The 19,693-nt window shown below is 44.6% G+C and overlaps 1 protein-coding gene across 2 annotated transcripts in view; it reads left to right on the plus strand.

Annotated features, from left to right (window-relative positions):
* Gopc (golgi associated PDZ and coiled-coil motif containing) overlaps positions 1–8,143 on the plus strand; it is a 29,300-nt gene extending 21,157 nt beyond the window's left edge. For both annotated transcript variants that reach the window (XM_004860166.4, XM_004860167.4), the window contains 4 exons: positions 54–149; positions 1,125–1,289; positions 3,805–3,985; positions 5,260–8,143. In XM_004860166.4, the coding sequence (XP_004860223.1) occupies positions 54–149; positions 1,125–1,289; positions 3,805–3,985; positions 5,260–5,393 (576 nt within the window). In that variant the 3' untranslated portion in view covers positions 5,394–8,143. The remainder of the gene's footprint in view (positions 1–53; positions 150–1,124; positions 1,290–3,804; positions 3,986–5,259) is intronic.
* Positions 8,144–19,693: the final 11,550 nt, after the last annotated feature.

Below are 19,693 nucleotides of genomic sequence, written 5' to 3' on the forward strand. Positions count from 1 at the left end.
TTTGGTACATGATTTAACTGAAACTAATATTTTTCTTTTTTCTCCCCAATAAGGATCAAGACTCTTTGAAGAAAAGCCAAGGCGTTGGTCCCATTAGAAAAGTTCTTCTCCTTAAGGAAGACCACGAGGGCCTCGGCATTTCAATTACAGTAAGTAGTTCTGCCAGTTTCCCTCTGCACAGTTCTCTGGTGCAGTCCTGTGCCTTTGTTGGACCTAGTGGAGGACAAAGTATTCTGGATACACATCCTAATAAGTCCGTTTATCCAACTCTTGGGCACCACCATTTTTGTGTACTTGTTTTGAATATAAATCTTCCTGACAACTGTTAAATGTTCCTCTGTAGCATGGATCAGGATTTGCATCATGCCCCAAATCATAGTTTTGTATGAGATACTGTGATGCTTGTAGAACCCCTTGGGACTAGAGAATGGTATGGGGGTTTTTCTCGTAGGGTATACATTACCTTTCTCTTCTTTCATATTTAGCCATCAAGTTTCATTGGCTCTGGCTCAAAGCATTCTCTTCTTTTGTTAATTTGATAGCTTTTCAAACAGCTGTCTTGGGCAGCATTCTTGAGAGCAACCTGGTGTATATTAGGAGCTGTTTTGTTTTAGTCTCGTCAATCTTTTTTTTTTTTTTTTTTTTTTGGTACTGGAGATGAAACTCGGGTGAGCTAAATCCCTGGCCCTCGTCAATCACATTTTAACATTCAGAAAATTCATCTTAAAATCTTACGACTTTTTGGTACATCAAATAATTGTTCTTACCAGACTTAGCAGTTTAGATTTGATAATATAGTGCTGTGTAGTCTTAATCCATAAGTATTTTTATTCATGTTTAAGAGTTAGGATCATTGATTTTTTTTATTTTTGACATTCTGGTAGTTTTGGCTGTGGAATGTGTTTGAAAAAAGCATATGTTATTAATTGTTTTACATGGAGATAATTCTTTGATACTCCTCAGATTTATTTACCATGACCTAAGTATCAAATAAAATGTTACCCAGCATTCGCAGGGACAGCATAAATGTTTAATGAAAGGAATTTTAAAGAAAATTTTTTATGTCTGGAATAGTCTGTGACTGTAGGCGACAATGTGTAAACTAATTTACTGCTTGGTGTCAGGGTGGGAAAGAACACGGTGTTCCAATCCTCATCTCTGAGATCCACCCTGGGCAGCCTGCTGACAGATGTGGAGGCCTGCACGTTGGGGATGCCATTCTGGCAGTCAATGGAGTTAACCTAAGGGACACAAAGCATAAGGAAGCTGTAACCGTACTTTCCCAGCAGGTAAGTTCCCTTCATGTCATCATGAACAGTTTCTGCTTTCCAGTGAAGTTTCTCAAGTAGTAAAAATGTTTATAGGTGAACACTTACTTCCTTTGGCTTAAGAACTTTATAATGACATTGGTCAGATTTTACTGAGAAAGGACCGTTTTGTTTGCTCTTTTACATGAGCACATAATTGACAAATCACTTATGTCGTCTGTACCACAGTCTGCTCATCTGTGTAGTAGGATGGAAGTGCAGCTGGAAGGAGTATGCAGGTACCCGGAGCAGGGTGTGTACTTGGAAAGCCACATTGTCAAGGACAGAAACACTATACAGATGCAGTGGGCCGTAAAAAAGACAACACTAGAAGTAGGTTGATTTTATTCATAGAATAGCAAACTGGAAGGATCCTTAGAAATCCTCTAGCCTTGGGCCAGGGATTTAGCTTAGTGGTTCCGGCGCGGGTCCCAAGTTCGATCCCTGGTAGCGAAAACAAAAAGAAAAGGAAAAAAAAAAAAGAAGAAAGAAATCCTCTAGCCTAACTCTCTTACTTGAAGATGAGTAAACCCAAGTTCTTGGGGATTATGGGTCTCTTCAAAGTTGCAGAGCAACTGAATTTTAGAGCAGGATCTCATATTAGAGAGTTACACAGGGTGTTTAAAGTTATTTACTTGTTTGTTGTCTTGGTTACTTTTTTCATTGCTGAGACAAAATATCCAAAGTTAAGGAGAAAAAGTTTATTTAGCTCACAGCTCTTAGAGGTTTCACTTCATAGTTGGCTGGTTCCGAGGAGGGGTGGCAGGCAGAGTGCCGTGACAGTGTGCATGCAGAAGGCAGTGAGCGGCAAGTGACACATTCTTTCTGTCCCCTGACATTGTATCTAGGCTACCTCCTTTAGGGCAGAGAGCACTCACACCCAAGGTGGGATGCTCGCTCGTGGTCCTACCTGGAACTATGCCAAACCAATCAGTGCAGTCATTTAGTAGCCACACACCCTTAATCCCAGCATCACACACTCTAGATCCAGCCACCTCTAAAAAGCTCCACCTGTCACTGCATGAGGCTTTGCCGGGGACAGCTAGACACAGCTGTAACATTTGTTTTTCACACCTGTGAGAATAGGGAATGAGATGTTAGTACCTAGAGACATTTCTAGGATCCCCAGTGGAATGTTCCAGTGTAGAATTGAATCTCATTAGAATGTGGAGCTGTAGCTCATTGATTCAACTCCACATGGGCATAAATCCCTCTACAACAGCACTATTTGATTAATTGTATTAGAAGAGAAGGCTTCGGGGATGAAGCAGTGCAGTGCATTCTGTTATTACACACTGCTAATTGTTAAAAACCTCTTCTGCATATTCAGCCTGCAATCTGTATCTAACCACAGATGGATAGTATTCTCTAGCACTTCGCTGGAGACTACTGTATTATCCACATGTCTCTTCCAAATGGTATTTTAAAACATCATGTGATGAGAGAGACAAAGGAATGCTTCAGTCCATGTTTTCCCAGTACAAGTGACTGTGGTCTCACAGCTGAAAGGGGGCTGAATAGAGCTGTGAACAGGCAATCAAAAAGGAAACCAGGCACGTTTTACAGACTGTCAGGCGTGACTTTCCCAACAGTTCAAGCTGAGAAGAAAGAGCACTAAAGAGCCTCACCCAATGAGGAGCAATCAGAAGTGGTGTTCTGAGCAAAGGCCGTCACTGCCAGAGGGCAGCCCCCAGACCTGCACGTAGTGACGATGATCTCTTCTGAAATGACAAGTGTAGCTTGAAATTGTTAAAATAAAGTGATCTGTAATATTGTACTTGAACATGAAATCATTATTAAAAGAGCCACAGTAGAGAAATTACAGCTTAGTCCTGCAAAGAAAAAGAGCTTAGGACTCGAGGGCCTGTGTTCTCGCCTGGGTGCGCCTGGTCGTCGGCACAGGCACCAGGGCAGTGACCTGCTCTCGCTAGGGCTCACGGGGCTTTCTGAGTCCGGTCAGAGACCATCACAGGTTATTCTGGGGACTGAAACATTATTACTACACAGAGTATCTTGGTTAACGCTGTGGTCCTTGGTGAAAGTTAAAAGGAGATGAAGGATTTATTCAGTAAGAAACCATTGTGAAAGGGCTTCTTCAGTGAGCACGGAAAGTCTGTGTGATGTCCTCACGTGCAGGCTTACTGAATGTTCAGTCTTCTAGATGGATTTGCTGAATTGCTGTGTGCAGTGCAGCGCGAAAATGATTTCGAAACTGAACACTTCTTCCAGAATTCTATAAGTAGCTCGGCATCCTTTTTAATTTTTAGATCTGTTAACAGAAAATACTGTGACTAGCAGAAGTGCTAGCAGGACAAGGGATTGACATGTGAAGCGGCTTCACAGGGTTGGCTTGATGGCTCAGTCCCGTGGCCCCAGCTGCCCGCAAGCGAGGCTGGTTTCTCCTGTGGTCTGGAGAGGGCCCCACCGCCGGCCGAGGCTTTGGAGGCCTTTTCGCTTACGACGACAGTGACTAGAATGCTTTTGTTCCCTCCTTTAGAGGGGAGAGATTGAATTCGAAGTGGTGTACGTGGCTCCCGAAGTGGATTCTGATGATGAGAATGTGGAGTATGAAGATGAGAGCGGCCATCGTTACCGTCTGTACCTCGATGAGCTGGAAGGCGGTGGCAACCCTGGTGCTAGTTGCAAAGATGCCAGTGTGGAGGCCAGAGTGTTCCCAGGTAGGAAGCACCGCGAATGTGTTCGCCCTTGCACGGTTGTGTTGGACACCAGTAGCCACGCTCAAGTTTTGTCTGCCTACATTGTCTCTAGGTTTATCTTGGACTACGAAAGTCCTTAAAAGATGCGGGAAATTCAGATCTTCCAAACTGCGACAAGACTCCCATGGCTTTTAGAATAGATCTGTCTTAATGTAGTCGAATCTGCTCTTACAGTGCAGTCAGTTACAGGCTGGTAGGAGGAAGCTGCTGGGTGTGCAGGATTGTTGTTTGAATCAGCACTGTGATGCTGAAGGTCCTCGGTTTAGCTCCATGACTGTCGGTCACACATTTGAAAGGAAACTGTAGCACTGTGTTTTGCACAGAGCAGTGGTTAGAAAATGACCGTCCTTGGGTCTCGAGAGTCCTGAGATCTTTCTGGGGTCTACAAGGACCAAACTTAGTGGACGGTCACTGTGCCCGAAAGGGGAACTGCTGAGGCAACACCCGCCTGTACCTCCCTGTCTCCCTGTGTCTTAAAGATAACCTGTAAGAAAAGGGAAAAAGCAACATCACCGCCACCTCCCAGCCCTGTGCTAAGTTCTGCTTCTGTGAAACTGCGAGATTTGCTCCCGCCCTGGCTGAAGAGCGGATGAACATGAGAACAGGCGCACGCGGGCGCTGGCGTAGGCGCCTTGCCAACTGCCAGAACATGCCCTTTTCTCGGAGAAGTTGGCTGTTACTGGAGAGAATGACAGGCACCTGTATCCAGACTGTCTGGTGACCGTTATCTGAAAAAGAAACTCCGTGTGTCTGTCACTTCCGGGACGACAGCTAATGGTGTTTACTGTCCGTCAGAAAATGTGAGCTCCTAAGGGAAACTCGGGTGCTTGTAAAACACGCCTCAGTCACCGTGCACCTGGCAGCTCCCCCGTGCCTCAGAGCTAACTTCTCTAGTGCGGTCGGGTGCCATACTGATGAATGTGAATTTTCATGTATTAATGTGAAATGTATCAGCTTTCAGAATTGCCGCACACTCAGTGAACAACACTGCAGAATCGTGTGTGGGTAAAAGATCCATTCAGCTTTTGGATATATGTGTAGTTGACTGAATTTTACCATTGTATGTGAAAAAATTCCCTTGTCAGAAATTACTGATGATTAATTTATTATTTTGCTTTGTTTTACAGCTCCTGATTACATTAGGCATTCCTTTGGGTTTTGCTCGGTAAATCTATAAAAGGAAGTATATTTTTAGACCAGAAATTAACCACTCTTTTCCTTTGCCTGTCTTTCAGGGTATAATAAGAAGGCAGTCACTGATGCCCAGGAGAATGGGGACCTGGGAACTTCAAGTGAGACTCCGCTGGATGATACTGCTTCGAAATTAGATGACCTGCACAGTGGTCTGTATCATAAAAAGTCTTTCTGAGCATCTGCATCTCCAGACAGGATTGCTCATCAGACTGTTTTGAGTTGGGGGTACCAGAGAGGATGATGACAAAGACCATCCCAGGTCCAGAGAGGCTGCTTGTTGCCTAGAGAAAGGCAGGTACGTCAGTCAGGGCTTCATGCGAACAGTTGGAAACGCACAACCCCCTTTTTGTGGTACACCACAGTTAGTATTGCATGTAAGGCAGTTTTGATTTACCTGAAGTTGTAAGCACCAAAGCATGTGTTTCCCAAAGGAATATTGTATTACTAGGCTCTTAAGTACCAAATGAAGCACTACTGTTATATTTGATTCCTTTTCTTATGTAGAAGCAGGACAGTGCCAACTGGAATTTTATTAAAAATAGCCATTATCCAGGAGAGTAAGGGAGTTCACATTATGTATTTCAGAATGTTAACTGGTGTTTCGAAGGGCAGAACTGACTCAGCGAATTGAGTCTACACAATGCAAGTAGACGTGTCGGCTTAATTTTTTATTTTAACTGAAAGAATGGTTTTAGGTTTTTTAAAAAATGTATTGTGCATCCTGATGCCTAAATTCTTTATGGTCATTCACTGTAATGGGTTTGCCTTTGAGCTTCATTCAGTGCAGTACAAAATAGTTTTCTTTAAGCAATCCTTTATAAATCAATGGTACACTAGAAGTGTTTCTGAAAAGTTACTGTAAATTTTACTTTTGGATTTTAAAGAAAATGGGGATGAGTATAAAATACCTGTTCTCAGTTATGTTGATGTGTATGCATGGTATTGGGCCGTTACATTATTAATGTTTAGTCTCAAATGTTTATTTTCTGGGGACCGTGAAAAAGTTTTGTACCCTTTGAGTTGTTCGTAGTTTGTCTTGTGGTAGTCCTGGCCCATGAAGATAAATTTTTCTGGCAGAAAATGCTCGCATTTGTACTGCGCCATGCAGTACTCTGAGCTTAAAAGAGCAGTTCTAAGTACCTGGCTTGCCAGCCACCTGCATAGCCGGAGGCTGAGGTGGACAACAGGAGGCCATGACCCTTGCTTGGGTTGCACTTGCGTTAGTGTGTGTGTGACTGGAGCTTGGCGGGTGCACACCTCAGCTTGCTCCTTGTCCCGGGGTAAGCAGAGCGCCTCCTCTGTTTGCTACTCCACAGGCTGTCCTAGCCTTCCGACAAAAACGAAACACTGCATTTGAAGAGGCGGTAGTTCTGCTCCTGTCACTGTTTTAAAGAAGTAGACTTTTAAGGGCATCTTACAGGGGAGAAAAGCCTGCAAGGCTTCTAGATTATCGGTGTCTCATTTCTAGTATTCAGATGCCATGTTGATAAAACATTTGCTTGCCTTTCTCTGATGCACTATATATTTGTTCAAAGTTAAATCTATAAACTGTATATACTTTATTTCATGATTTTGCTATTTATAAATTTATGTTACAACAGGAGCTCAGTTTGTTTTGGGTGGCTTTATTCATCTGTGTATCACCGTTTTAATTTGTAACAGTGTATATTGTTACTGATATTAAAATACTTTGTAGTATAACATTGCCTCTAAGCAAGAGTTAGTATTTAACGTGAGCGTTGCTCCTGATGGGGGGGTGGGGCACTTCTTTAAAAAAACAAAGGTTGACTTTTCTTCATGCATCCCCACTGTGCAAGACACATAGCCCACACATGACACGAGACCTGCACACTGGATTTTAGCCAGTGTGTTCATTTAGTAAAGAAAAGTGCCGCTGTGGCAGGTCCGAAAACATGAAACCATGTTGTTACTATCTTAAAGGGACCGACCGTAGTGTTTCTTCAGAGAAGATCCTTTATCTACTGGGACTGAGCCCTTGGTAAATGGAAGCTGTACTCCTTTGATTTTCAGGAAATACATAGTAAGACTACAGAGAGTTTTGTGGAACCTGGAATAGCATTTTTGTGAGTTTGCTCTGTAAGTTGAAGGTCGTATGAGACGATTATGGTAGAAAACCCTCAGGGCCGACAGCAGATGGAAAGGTTTGGACGCAATAGCGTTTGCCTGTTTGCGTGCGTGCGTGCGTGCGTGCGTGCTGAGAGCTCTGTCGCTCAGAAGAAGCCGCTGGCGGTGCACACCCTCGTTAGGGTATGCAGCCTTCGGGATGAGCTAGTTCAGTTACAGGCTTTTCCCAGAGGCCTGAGGGAGAACCAGTTCTGGTACTTGGACGTTTACGGGAGGAAAACCCATGTCATACTGACACTTGCAGGGAATAGCCAGGCACATGAGAAAAGTGAAAGAGCGAGAGGAGAAGTACGCAGCAGAGCGGCAGCTGGGAGAGCATCCAGCAGAGGTGTGTGTGTGTGTGTGCGCACTACTCAAGGTCGGGTTCTTCTCTGCAGTGTTTGATGGGGATATGATGAAAATGGGATGCTGCTAAAATACGTGTAAGAAGGATTGAAAGCTGGCGAGTGTGGACAGTGAGGGTTGAAGACGTTACCAGAGGTTAGCACAACTTGTGCATGGTGCTGGTTTCCCCCACCACAGCGGACTTTTTCATATTTAGAAACAATGCAGTGATTCAGGCGCACATTGCACCCTTCTTGACATTCTTATGTGTCCTCTGTTTCAGCTCTGCAGCCTTCCTCCTGGGGCGGCCTGGGATCTGTAAGGTTGATGACGAATGTATTATATCTAGTTGAGATTAATATTTTTTATTAGCCTGTGAATGAAGATGGCATCTCCCACATTAAAATGGTATTGATCTCATTTTAAAAAATAAACATTTTTGTTTCTTTCACATGAGATATGTTTTGGTTTATTATTTATTCCAAGTTGCACCAGTGCATTGAAGTCCATGCAAAGGCCTGACCTGGTCACTGTGCTGGGGCAGCATTTTGGGCGGGGCAGGAATTAATTGTCTAATCGTAAGAACTGTTCAATATGAATTAGTTGAAAACACATTTGTTGAAAGAACCTGCAGAGCAACTGTAGCGGCCAGTTTTCTGTAGAAACCTAGCAGATGGCAAAAACCCCGCAAAAACCCTGGTCTGCTTGACTTAGTTCTGTGTTAGAAACCTGACAGCTGATTTGAGGGTAACAGTGATAAAAATCAGAAACCAATTCTATTGCTCTTTGGGCCTATTCTTCCATTTCTAATATCTACATAGATATAACTTAGAAGTTTTGGGCCGGGATTTAGCTCAGTGGTTCCGCCGCCTGCCTTGCAAGCGCAAGGACCCGAGTTCGATCCCCGGTACCAAAAAAAAAAAGAGGTTTCCAAATTTTGATAAAATATTTTCTAGAAAGAAATGAGTTAATATATATATTTCTATTTTTTTATTTATTAGTACCGGGGATCGAACTCGGGACCTTGCACTTGCGAGGCAGACACCAGAACCACCGAGCTAAATCCCCAGTCCCCCGTTAATATATTTTAGAAAGTGAATCCTGAACATTTAGAAATACTTGCTTTTTGTCCTTATATAAATTTGATTTTTGTTGCTTTTTTGTATGTTGATTTAAGCTTCCAATTCACTAGATTATTTGGGAAAAAAATTTTTTTCCAAAATTTGTCCTCATAATTTGTTCAGTTTGTGAAACTAAAAAGATGACTGCATTTTAATTGTCAGTCAGGGTTCTTAGGGATCTTATAACTAACTTTTAAAAAAAAAGTGCTTGCAAAATTGCAGATGTGCTCTTGGTGATAAGAAATCTTTTCCACTGTGTATCATTATCTTTAAAGTCAAAGTAGTTACTTAGTACAAGACATAAACCAAAAAGAGTCTTACAAAAAAGAAATAGTAACAAACTTTCTTCTCACTGAACTAAGATAAACTGTTTGTATAAATGAAACAAATAGCATATGTATTGAAATATTTTTAAAACAATGCAATATGTAATTTTGGGACATTTTAACTTCTCCTTGCTTCCTGTTTAGCTCCTGTTTTGCTCTTTGTTTGAGGTGGATGCAGCAAGCAGCCTTTTCCGGGTGTGCCTTAAGAGCCGTTGCTGTCGCTGTGGCGGCCGGAGGCACAGGGGGTCTGAGGCCCTGCTGCCGCACCCCGCCATTGTCCCCCGTTCGGGCTGAGGCGGGGCCTCTTCAGGTGCTGCCTGCTGGTGGCTGATCGTGACAGTGTGTGGCTCCTGCTCTCAGTCCTGCCAGATGCCCTGAGGCCAGCGTTGGGGTCTCTGCTGCATTCCCAGGGCTGTGCTCCCCCGTCCTTGGGGGGCCTGGCTGCCCTGTGGTTGGGTTGTCTCCAAGCTCCTGACAGAGCTTTGGCACAGTGATCGCCTTGTGATGTTGGCATCTTCTAGGAGGACCTGGGTTTGCACAGGTGGACCAGGAAGCAGGTAGTAAGTTAGGCTTAGGAGCTGGCTCATCTGCTCAGAGAGAAAGAGCACGACGTCTCGCCCAGTAAGTAGAGCACCTGTAGTCTTGGCGTGGTGTCATGCTCGGTTGCTCAGTAATAGTTCGTGGTGGTGTAGAGAGAAGGGTGCACGTGGTGGCAGAGCCCAGCATCCCTGGTTCTCTAACCCATGGCTGCATCGAGCATCTTGGGTTTCTGCAGTGGTCCCAACGTGCCCTCCCGGATACAGCTGCTCTCACGCGCCTAAGAGGTCCACATTGTGAACACTTGCTTGAACACAGGCCCAGGCTGCAGTGGGAGGACTGAAGCAGCTGAGCGGAAGGCTAGACAGGGCATCACTAGAGCTGTAGGGTTTCTGAGGCTTGGATCGTTTCATCAGGGCCTTTCTAAATGAACTGTTACAGTAAAAAGGGAAATGAGACACGTGTAAAACAGATACAGTACTAGAGGTTGGATTCCATGCTTTGGAAAGGGAGAATTTGCAATTTGGTAAAATGCCAGCAGAGAGCAGTAGACTCCAAATGTGACGTTCAACATAGTAGAGCTGTGAGGCTCTTTGAAGATCATTACATAAATTACTCTTGTTGAAGGTGAATAAGTTGAACATTAGGGAAGTTATGTAATTTGTCCAGAATCGCCCAGTAAGTGTAAGAGTCTGAACTTAATTCTGAGGGTGAGGGGAATATAGATGAAATGACAGGATTTTCAGGCTTTCTCAGTAATTATCATTTTTCTTAAACAGCACAAAGTGCTTATGGAAAAAAGTCTACTCATCCCATGTGCATACCGTACAGTTCTGCATTCTCTAGAGGCATTAGTGACATTTAGGGAGCTGAGACTCTTAAAAGAGTCCTTGCATCATTCCCTCCATGGTTGAGGACAGTTCTGCTTAGGGTTGCAAGCAACTTACCAGCTTCTGAAAGTGGAACTAATTTTTAAATTTTTCGGAGTAAAAAGATGAGAGAGGGTGGTGCTTAGTTATAAAAAAGAATAAATGCAGATATGAAAAATAAGAACCGAAATAGCCATAAAAGTGAAAAAGGGTCAATAAGACCACTTTGTTCAGTTTTCTAGGAAAAGTGACTACAGAGGCATTTTCAAATCTAAAATTGACTTTTGTAAGACAAAAACAGGAAAAAATTGTCAAGGTACTACACCCCAAATCCCAGTGTATAGGTGCTATACAGCAAAGCTACCGAACCTTCAAAGAGCAGGTCATTCCAGTGCCTAGCAAAAGAAGAACTCAAAATTGGTTTTTGTCAAGCTAATAAAATCTGACCAAGATAACCACAGAGAAAACAAAAGGTCCACCTCACAAAAAGAAAATTCCTGCAAAACTTGTTGGCAGTATGAATTCGGCGGCACTCATGCGTGGAAACCAGATGTTTAACATGGGACATCTAATGGTGTACAAGGGGTGATCCACACACATAGTGAATGTTTGCATTTTTAAAATGCGTATCCTCATCATCCCTTACCCCCAACTCGGGACCTTGTGCTTATGAGACTGATACGGGCACCACTGAGCTAAATCCTCCGCCCGTTAAATGCATTCTCAAACACCCTTGGAACACACCCATTGCTCTTGCCATTTTCTGAAGCAGTTTTGGAAGTTCTGATTTGTGAGTGTCTTTACAAAGTGTGATTAAAAAATACAGTGAATGGTGCTGCTGGATGCCGTCCAACAGAAAGGCATCCTCAATGTTGCGAGGTTTCCTTAGCATGTTCACCGGATCTGGCACCATGTAGCTCCTGGCTCTTCCTTAGAGTCAAAGTGAGGGTGAAAGGGAAAAGTTTGGATTGGATTCAGGACATCAAGGCAGCCAGGACAGTGCGAATGAAGACATGAAATGAGCCATTTGTGATTTACCATATGATGGTCTAGGGAAGGGTCATGTGGAGGGAAACACTTTGCTTCTGTTTCAATAGGTGCTGAAAATTTAACACATATTCTAGGAAAGGATAAATAGATGCTTTCTTAATATAATAATATGCTTCAACATTAAAGTCTGTCTTCACCCACAAGCCGGCATCATGTTAAGTAAGGAGCCAGGATAGTGGAAGTCTTGCTGATGGAATGAGTTAGCCAACTATTATGTAACTACTGGCCTAACTATCGTAAGGAGATGGCACTAACACTAATTTGCAGGCATTTTCATATTACAAAGAGAACCTATAGAATCATCTAAACCTGTTAGAAACAAATACATTTTGTAAAGCGCAAACGTAGAATTTTTCACACACAGAAAGTATGTAGCGAGAGCACTTCATGGGTCAGGCACTGTTCTGGGGCTGTATGTAGATGCCCTGTGACCGTCACCACAGGTCCTGTGCATGTACAGCATTATTACCTCCCACCTGCAAGTCAGAAAGTCCTGCGGAGGTGGAGTAAGTCCTTCCTGGCTACAGCTGGATCGCAGTTTTGCCCCGGATTCATGCTTTTCACCACAGGCCATATTGGGTCTTTTTCTTTTTTTATTGGAAATTTGCACCTTTACATAATCTCTCTCTGTTCTTATTTTTTCCCCCTTCCCCTGCCCTCCCTTCAACCCCTCCATCCCTCCCTATTTACAAAGACTTTGTTCCCATTTTTTCATTTTCTCGTATTAATTCCATTCCCTTCTTTCCTTTCCCCTACCCCTCCCACTTCCCCTTCCTTCCCCTTTGCCCCTTTTCTTCCTATTTCACATTATCTATTATACCTTTTAGTCGTCATTTACACTTTCAGTTTCTCACACTAGAGAGACTATTCCGTATTTACACGTGTGTCCTACTTACTTCACTTGCGTATGGCCTCAATGTGCATCCATTTAGCAGCACATGTCTCCAATTTCTCGTTTTTTATGGCTGAGTAGTACTCCATTTTATTTTGAAAAACCCCACATTTTCTTTATCCAGTCTCCAGTTGATGGGCACTTGGGCTGCTTCCAAGCTTTAGCTTTTACAAACTATGCTGCTATGAGCATGGGTGCACATATGTCGCTGTGGTATGATTCTTTAATTCCTTGGGGCAGATACTGTGGAAATCAGTATGGAGACCTCAAAGAACTAGGCCTGGAAGTGCCACTGACCGAGCTCTTCCCTGCTGGGGTCTTCCCTGGAATGGTGCCGCAGCCGTTCAGCCAAGAGGTCTGAGCCCCAGGACCCAGTCACCCCAGGCCCGCTGCTGAGCACTGCTGCCTTGGGTGGGGATCAAGCCCTCAGTACTCAGCACTTTGTATTTAGACTACAGCGGTCTTTCTGACCATTTCCATTTGGAAGACAAGAAGTGGATTTAGAAACCATCCTTAAAGTGTTTGAAATCACATGGTTACAAAGATGAAGTCAGGTCAAACTCAGTTCTCTGTGGATCTAAAGCCTATGTTATTTGCATTAAATACCCTATCTTCTAAAGCCTGCTGGGGAGACATTGTCCCAGCATAGTAGCACACTAGAGGAAATGAAAACCTGTAAATTCCTCAGGATGTTAAGCAAAATCAGAATTTTTTAGAAGGTTCAGCTAGTCTCACAGGAAATAAAGAGCCAAGTGTTAGAATCACAGAAGAAACTGAGAACCAATTCCCAGCACTCTACCCCATGCTCTGGCTATCCTGGGGCAGACAACACTGGGAATTACCCTTCAGGAGGGGATGGGAGTGGCCTGGGCTGAGCCTAGTAGGGAGCTGGAACAGTGAAAGGGCGAACCTAGGGAAGAATCTCCCCAGTAAGACAAAAGTGAAATACTGCCTGGAACGTACCTGCATAAAACATCATCAAGTTACCTGAAATTCAGGTTTGACTGGGTGTCCTGCATTTGATCTGGCAACCCTACCTGTTGTATCTACCACCTACCTGGTGTACAAAAAGACTATAACATTTTCATAAGAGAAGCCTGCTATGGAAGATTCATCAAAAAATCCAAAATTCTGCGTATTACAAAACGGTCATGAATCAGAACCAGTGGAAACAAGAAATATGACCGAGCCTCCAGAGCTGAACATGCCTTTGACGAAGGTGTACAGAACACTTCTAAGTACTCACGTATGCAGAGGGCAGCACACACCAGTCTTCTCTCTGAGGAGGTAACGCTGTGGGAGAGCCAGGTAGTCAAGCAAAGTAAAGAGGGAATGCATGCTGTTAAGGGCAGTGGTGAGTGTTAAAGAGATCAGTAAGCAGGAAGGAATCAGAGTGCTTTAATGGGAGAAGGTTGCAGTTTTAGGAAGACAGGATAGTCATGGAATCACATGTAAAGGAACTGAAGGAGGCCAAAGCATGACCCTGGCCCTGTCCGGGAGGTGAGAATAGCAAGCACGAACGGTCCGAGATGGCCATGCCAGGGCAGGTTCCCCACGGTGGGAGTGGGTGGGCAAGGGGATGCAGCCGGAGATAAGGTCGGGAGGTGGAGGCCTGCGGGGAGGGGCAGGCCCCACGCTTGTCCTCTGGTTCAGTGCCCGCAAGCTACACGTGGCTACTTACATTTGAAGAAATTAAAGTGAAGTAAAATAAAAAATGTCTTCCTCAGTCACTGCAGCTGCATTTCAAGTGCTTCACAGCTGCACATGGCTAGCGGTTACTGTACTGGGCATCTCAGAGGATATGCTCCGGTCACGACAGTGAGGTCATGCCAAGGAACGGCTTTTCCCGGGCACTGTCCTCTCCCCTCATGCCAGGGTTAGCTCGGGGTGGGGAAGGAGTGTGATAAAGACAGTTCTATAGTAAGGAAGTGCTGCGGGGTCTTTGTTCTTAAAGACAGATACTTTAAACACTGTAAAAAGCCCACTGAGGGCCTAGATTAGGAAGAAAGCCCATTACAAAACAAACACTTTGATAAATGTTGTTTCAGTTGATTCTTACTCTCAGCTTTGGAAGAAAAAGACATGTTAACACCAAAATAGGATAGGAAAAGTTTTTGAAAATAGAAGACAAGGAAAATCACGCTTTTATTTATTTATTTATTTATTTTGATACCGGGAATCGAACTCGGGAATTGAACTCGGGACCTTGTGCTTTCGAGGCAGGTGGCAGAACCACTGAGCTAAATCCCCAGCCCCAATCATGCTTTTAAAAATAAAAACTGGAACTTGGGGACAAGCCCAGTTTAAGCTTTTTCCCTCTTTTGAAGCCTGGGCAATTCGCCTGCAAATGAGTTCCACCTTTTTTTTTTTTTTTGCCAATGTCCTTTTTCCACCTGTGAATAAACTGCCCTTCTCACCTGTGAAATAGACTTTCCCATGAACACACCATGATTTTTCTGGGGCAGACCTCCTCCCCCACCCACCAAATCAAGACCTAAACTGTAGACTGGCAAGTCCCACGCATTTCTACCACTGCCTGCGTTCCAGTTCCAAACTGTAGCATGTTTCATTTCTCTGAATGCCCAGACTTCACTTGGGCACACACTTAAATTTCTGCCTAATAAGCCCTTCCCCTGTTTTTTTTCATTAAAAGGCAGGAAAAATGGGCAGAAATCCCTTATGTCCAGGTTTTTACGTTCCCATACCAAGATCCCAAATGATGCGGGCCTTGCACAGTCTGCCGTGCGCGTGTGCAGCAGGACAGCTGGAATGGACCAGACCTTCTCGCGGGGAGCTCCTGCGTGCCGAGCGAGCGGAGCACCCTGCACACCCGTGGCACCGCGGCAGCACCCGCAGAGTCTCCACAGCCCGAGCAAGGCCTGGAGCCAGCCCGGCTGCCTGCACTTCTGTCCTCTCCCAGGCCACCCCCACCCCACCTCCCTGTGCAGACGGCCCCAGCCCTGCCCGTGTGACAAGAGCTGCCCTTACCGTCCCACCAATTCGACCTCCTAAGATGTGACCACTCTAAGAAGCCTCACAGTTCACCGTTTTCAAACAGTGTTATGAGAGCTTGTGTGCCCTTCTCCGTGAATGATCCGGCCCAGGGGAAACACAAATTGGGACAATTTTCAGAGGGTCCAGATAAATTCATAGCTGAATTCCAGACTTTGACTAATACTGGTGGTCTAAGGGGTGTGTGCTGCACCCCTGAAGAAAAAGCCTGTTTATGGGCTGCAGCACGAGCTCAGGCTGATCAAGGGCATGCCTGAGAGAGCACCAACGATGTGGATTCAGAGGCAGTACCACAAGGATCCCGACTGGTGACATCAGACTGGAATCCAGGGTCATGGGAAGTGCGCTGATATGCACACTACCTGACTGAGAGAACAAGAAAGCGCGTGAGTCAGTCAGTTGTGGAAAAATTAGAGACAGCATCCAAGACAAGGAAGAAGATCCTGCCTTGTTTCTGGGACATTTAACTGAAACTCTAGATGCACTAGCTCAGAGGCAAGACAAGTTTTATTGGGAATGTACTTTATTAGCCAGTCTGCCCAGATGCTGCTAGACCACTTCAGAAGCAAGTTGTAAGTCCCCAGGTCCTTATGAATGAGCTTTTAAACTTGGCCTTTGGGGTCTAAACAAAAACGACAAAATAGAGGCAACTGGAAAGGCCCAGGAAAAGCAGTACAGGCACAAGAACAGGCCCAATTAATGGGTTGGGCTTTAGAAGATAAAACCCTGGTTTCTCAGAGAAGCTATAGGACTCCACATGCAGAGGGAGAGTGAACTAGTTGACTGCTACCACAGTGCAGAGCCTCGACACAAGGAAAGATGGTAATGAGCTGGGCCCCCTCACCTGGGATGTGCCCCGCCACAGAGGGAAGACACCGGAAGAGAGATCACCCTCACCTCTGAAGGGAGCAGGCCCCCTGCTTCCATGCCGACTGCTCTGGAAGCTGGAAGGTGCCCAGGGTCTCCCAAAGCCCCTCTCAACCCTGTGACGTCACCCTGAAGAACCTTGGGTAACTCTGGACATGGCAGGAAGTAATACTAATTTTCTTTTGGACACAGGCATCATTCTCTGCCTCGCTTGAATCCTCTGGACCCCTCCTCATAAGACCTGTGTTGTGACTGGTGTTGATGGTAACCCTAAGGCCAACCACTTCACAATAACTTTAACCTGCTGATTTGGGGAACTGATTTTTCACTCAAGCTTTCCTAGTTTTTCTAAAATGTTCTACCCCATTATTAGGAAGAGAACCTTTTGCTTCTTTAGGAGCAATTCTGTCACCAAAAAAATTTCTTACCTTTTTGGGAGCATTAGCATCCGACCCATTAGACAATACAGAGATAACAATGGAAATCTTATCAGAGGTAGATCCACTAAAACTCTAGGAAAGGAAGTTCATGTTCGGCCTGTTGTCATTTCCTTAAGAGACCCAAGTACCTATCCTTATAAATGACAATATCACACTCTAGACTTCAACCTCGAATTTCTAGATCTCCCAAACATGGTCTTTTCATCCACTGCCAGTACCTGTGCAACACTTCCACCCTACCAGTGCTAAAAAATGGGGAATATCCAGCTAGCCCAAGATTTGTGGGATATTAATGAGGCTATAATTCCACTCCATCCTATAGACCTAACTTGTGTACTATCTTAACCCAAATACCCAGTGGAACTACATGGTTTACGGTCCGAGATCTTAAGGATGGCTTCTTCTGCAGCTCATTACACCCTGACTCGCTATCTGTTTGCTTTTGAATGGACGATCCTGACACTATGGAGACTGCTTGGACAGTCCTGCCTCATTTGGAGATGCTCTGGCAAAAGAGATAAGGTGTCTAACTTTAAAAAATGGAGCACTACTCCATTAGTAGATGATCTCTCTAGCTCCATAAACTGGACTCTGATGAAAATTCTGTTCGCATTCTAAATTCCTAGGGGCTGCAAGATACTGAGTGTTCCTGCCAAAGGCTCATATAGCTCAGCAAAAAGCTACAATTTAGGACACAGTTTAACCACAGGGAAATGAACTCTTAGCCCCAAAAGAAAGGAGGCTCGCTTAAAACTAGGGCCACCTCAAACCAAGACAGCTCAGGGCTTTCCTAGTGATGGCTGGATTTTGCAGGATAAGGATTTACAGTTTTGAACTCATAGCATCTCTCTAGAACACACTGGAAGACAGCAAGAGAATTTTCAAAAAGACCTGTTGTTGTCTGCTCCAGCTTTAAGAATTTCTGATTTGGATAAGCCATTCATCCTCTAGATAGCCAAAAGTCAGAGCACAGCACTGGGGATCCTCATTCAAAGGCTGAGACATTGATTGCTTCCCTTGTGGTTACTTTTCTACAGTTAGACTCCGTATCATGTGGGTGGCCTGAGTGCCTATGGGTTGTGGCTACCATAGCATTCCTGGTTGATGAAGCTGCCAACTGAACTCTAGGATACCCACTGGAGGTCCAAACCCCCCATCAAGTTCAAAGTGTTCCTGAGGTTAAAGGACACCAGTGGCTAACTGGAGAATGCCTGTCTAAATATCAAGCTCTCTTGTGAGAATCTCAAGAGTTTCCTCTCAAGATATGCCAAACTGTAAATCCAGTAGCCTTGCTTCCTACCCCAGGAGAAGACAGTCTACTTCACTGCTGTGTCGGAACCACAAGACAGATTTACTCTAGCAGGCCTGGTTTTAAAGACCAGCCCTTAGACAACCCCGATGCAGTCTGACTCACTCATGAAAGCTGTTGAGTAGTGGGACTCAGATGGCAGGTTACGCGGTCCTTCACCTCCCAAAGGTGAGTGAGACAAAGCCACTTCCTTTAAACACCTCAACAGAGCTAAAACTGTCACACTTGTCTAAGCCAGCATGCAAGTCAACATCTATAATGACTCCAGATATGCTTTCTTCCTACTCATGTGGCCACATGGAGAGAGAGGAGACTCTTGACAGAAGAATTTCCCAATGAAGCACAGGCCTGAGATCCTTTCCCTCCCAGAAGCAGTGTGGCTGCTGACCCAGGCGGCAGTGACATCAGAAGGGTAATTCTCCGTGATCCAGGAAAATGCCTTGGCAGATCACAATGCCAAACAAGCAGCATTAAAAGATGCATTACAGATGGCTTTAATACCTGACCCCAAACCTGAGCACAAGTCCTTCCTATCCAGAGCTTTGAAAGAAATAGGCAAGGCAGCAAGGATATAAACCAGAAAAGGATGGCTAGTGGATTAAAGAGGAAGATCATGAAGTTTTGTAACCCCAGGCTGAGCAATGGGAAATTCTTAAAGGAACCCATGATTTATGCCATGTAGGGAAGGAAGCACTGATCACCTCAGTCAATCATGCGTGGGGTAGCGGTGACCTTCACATTCAGTATTTCAGAAATCATGAGGGCTTGCTCCTTTGCCTCCGCAGTGATCCAAGAGAAAAAGTTAAGTCCTCACCTTTGGTTAATCCAGCATGAAGGCAAGGCACCTTTGCTGGAGGAGAGTGGAAAGTAGTTCACCCAGATGGCATGGCCCTGTGCGAGGGATACAGATACTTCTCTTGCAAGCTTTTGCAGGACTTATAGAGCCTATCCAATAACAGTAAGACCAATTCAGAATAAATCAGGTAAGTTTATTCTGCACACCTATGTCTCCTCTCGCAACCATACTACGCTAAAATCAAAGCCAGGCAGTTCATGGTTCCTGAGCCCTTACACCATCCTCCAAAGCCAGAACTAGTCTGCCTCGACTGGGCCCAGCGGGGTGCCAGAGACATTAATAAAGAGGCCTGCCTGGCTCAAGGACAATTGTTGACTTCTAGTGCATCTGAGCCATTGTGATGGATGTCTCCTCTACAGGCAGATGACTGGATAGTTTCAAAATTTTATGGAACAGGTACAGAGGACAACAATGATTGTGAACTTGCTACCAGATCTAACATCTCTCCCTGGGCAATAAATGAGGGTTTTCATTAAAAAGGCCACGGGGAGTTTTTCTCTAGCCACAATTAATACACGGATGTGACAATGCAGAAATCCTGATCTACTTGACTCCTCAAATTCCCATTATGAAAGATAACCTGTTATTTAAAATCAATATTTTTGGGTCTGGGATGAACATACAATATCTGGCTGACATCTACCTTGGGACAGCTTAGCCAGGTAGCATCCCTTTGTTGGGACAGAAAAACCATATGATATATGGAGCAATGCCACCCTAAATATGG

Source organism: Heterocephalus glaber, unplaced genomic scaffold (assembly GCF_053883595.1).
Source record: "Heterocephalus glaber isolate CG9 unplaced genomic scaffold, H.glaber_assembly_v1.0 deba00001550, whole genome shotgun sequence".
NCBI lineage: Eukaryota > Metazoa > Chordata > Mammalia > Rodentia > Bathyergidae > Heterocephalus > Heterocephalus glaber.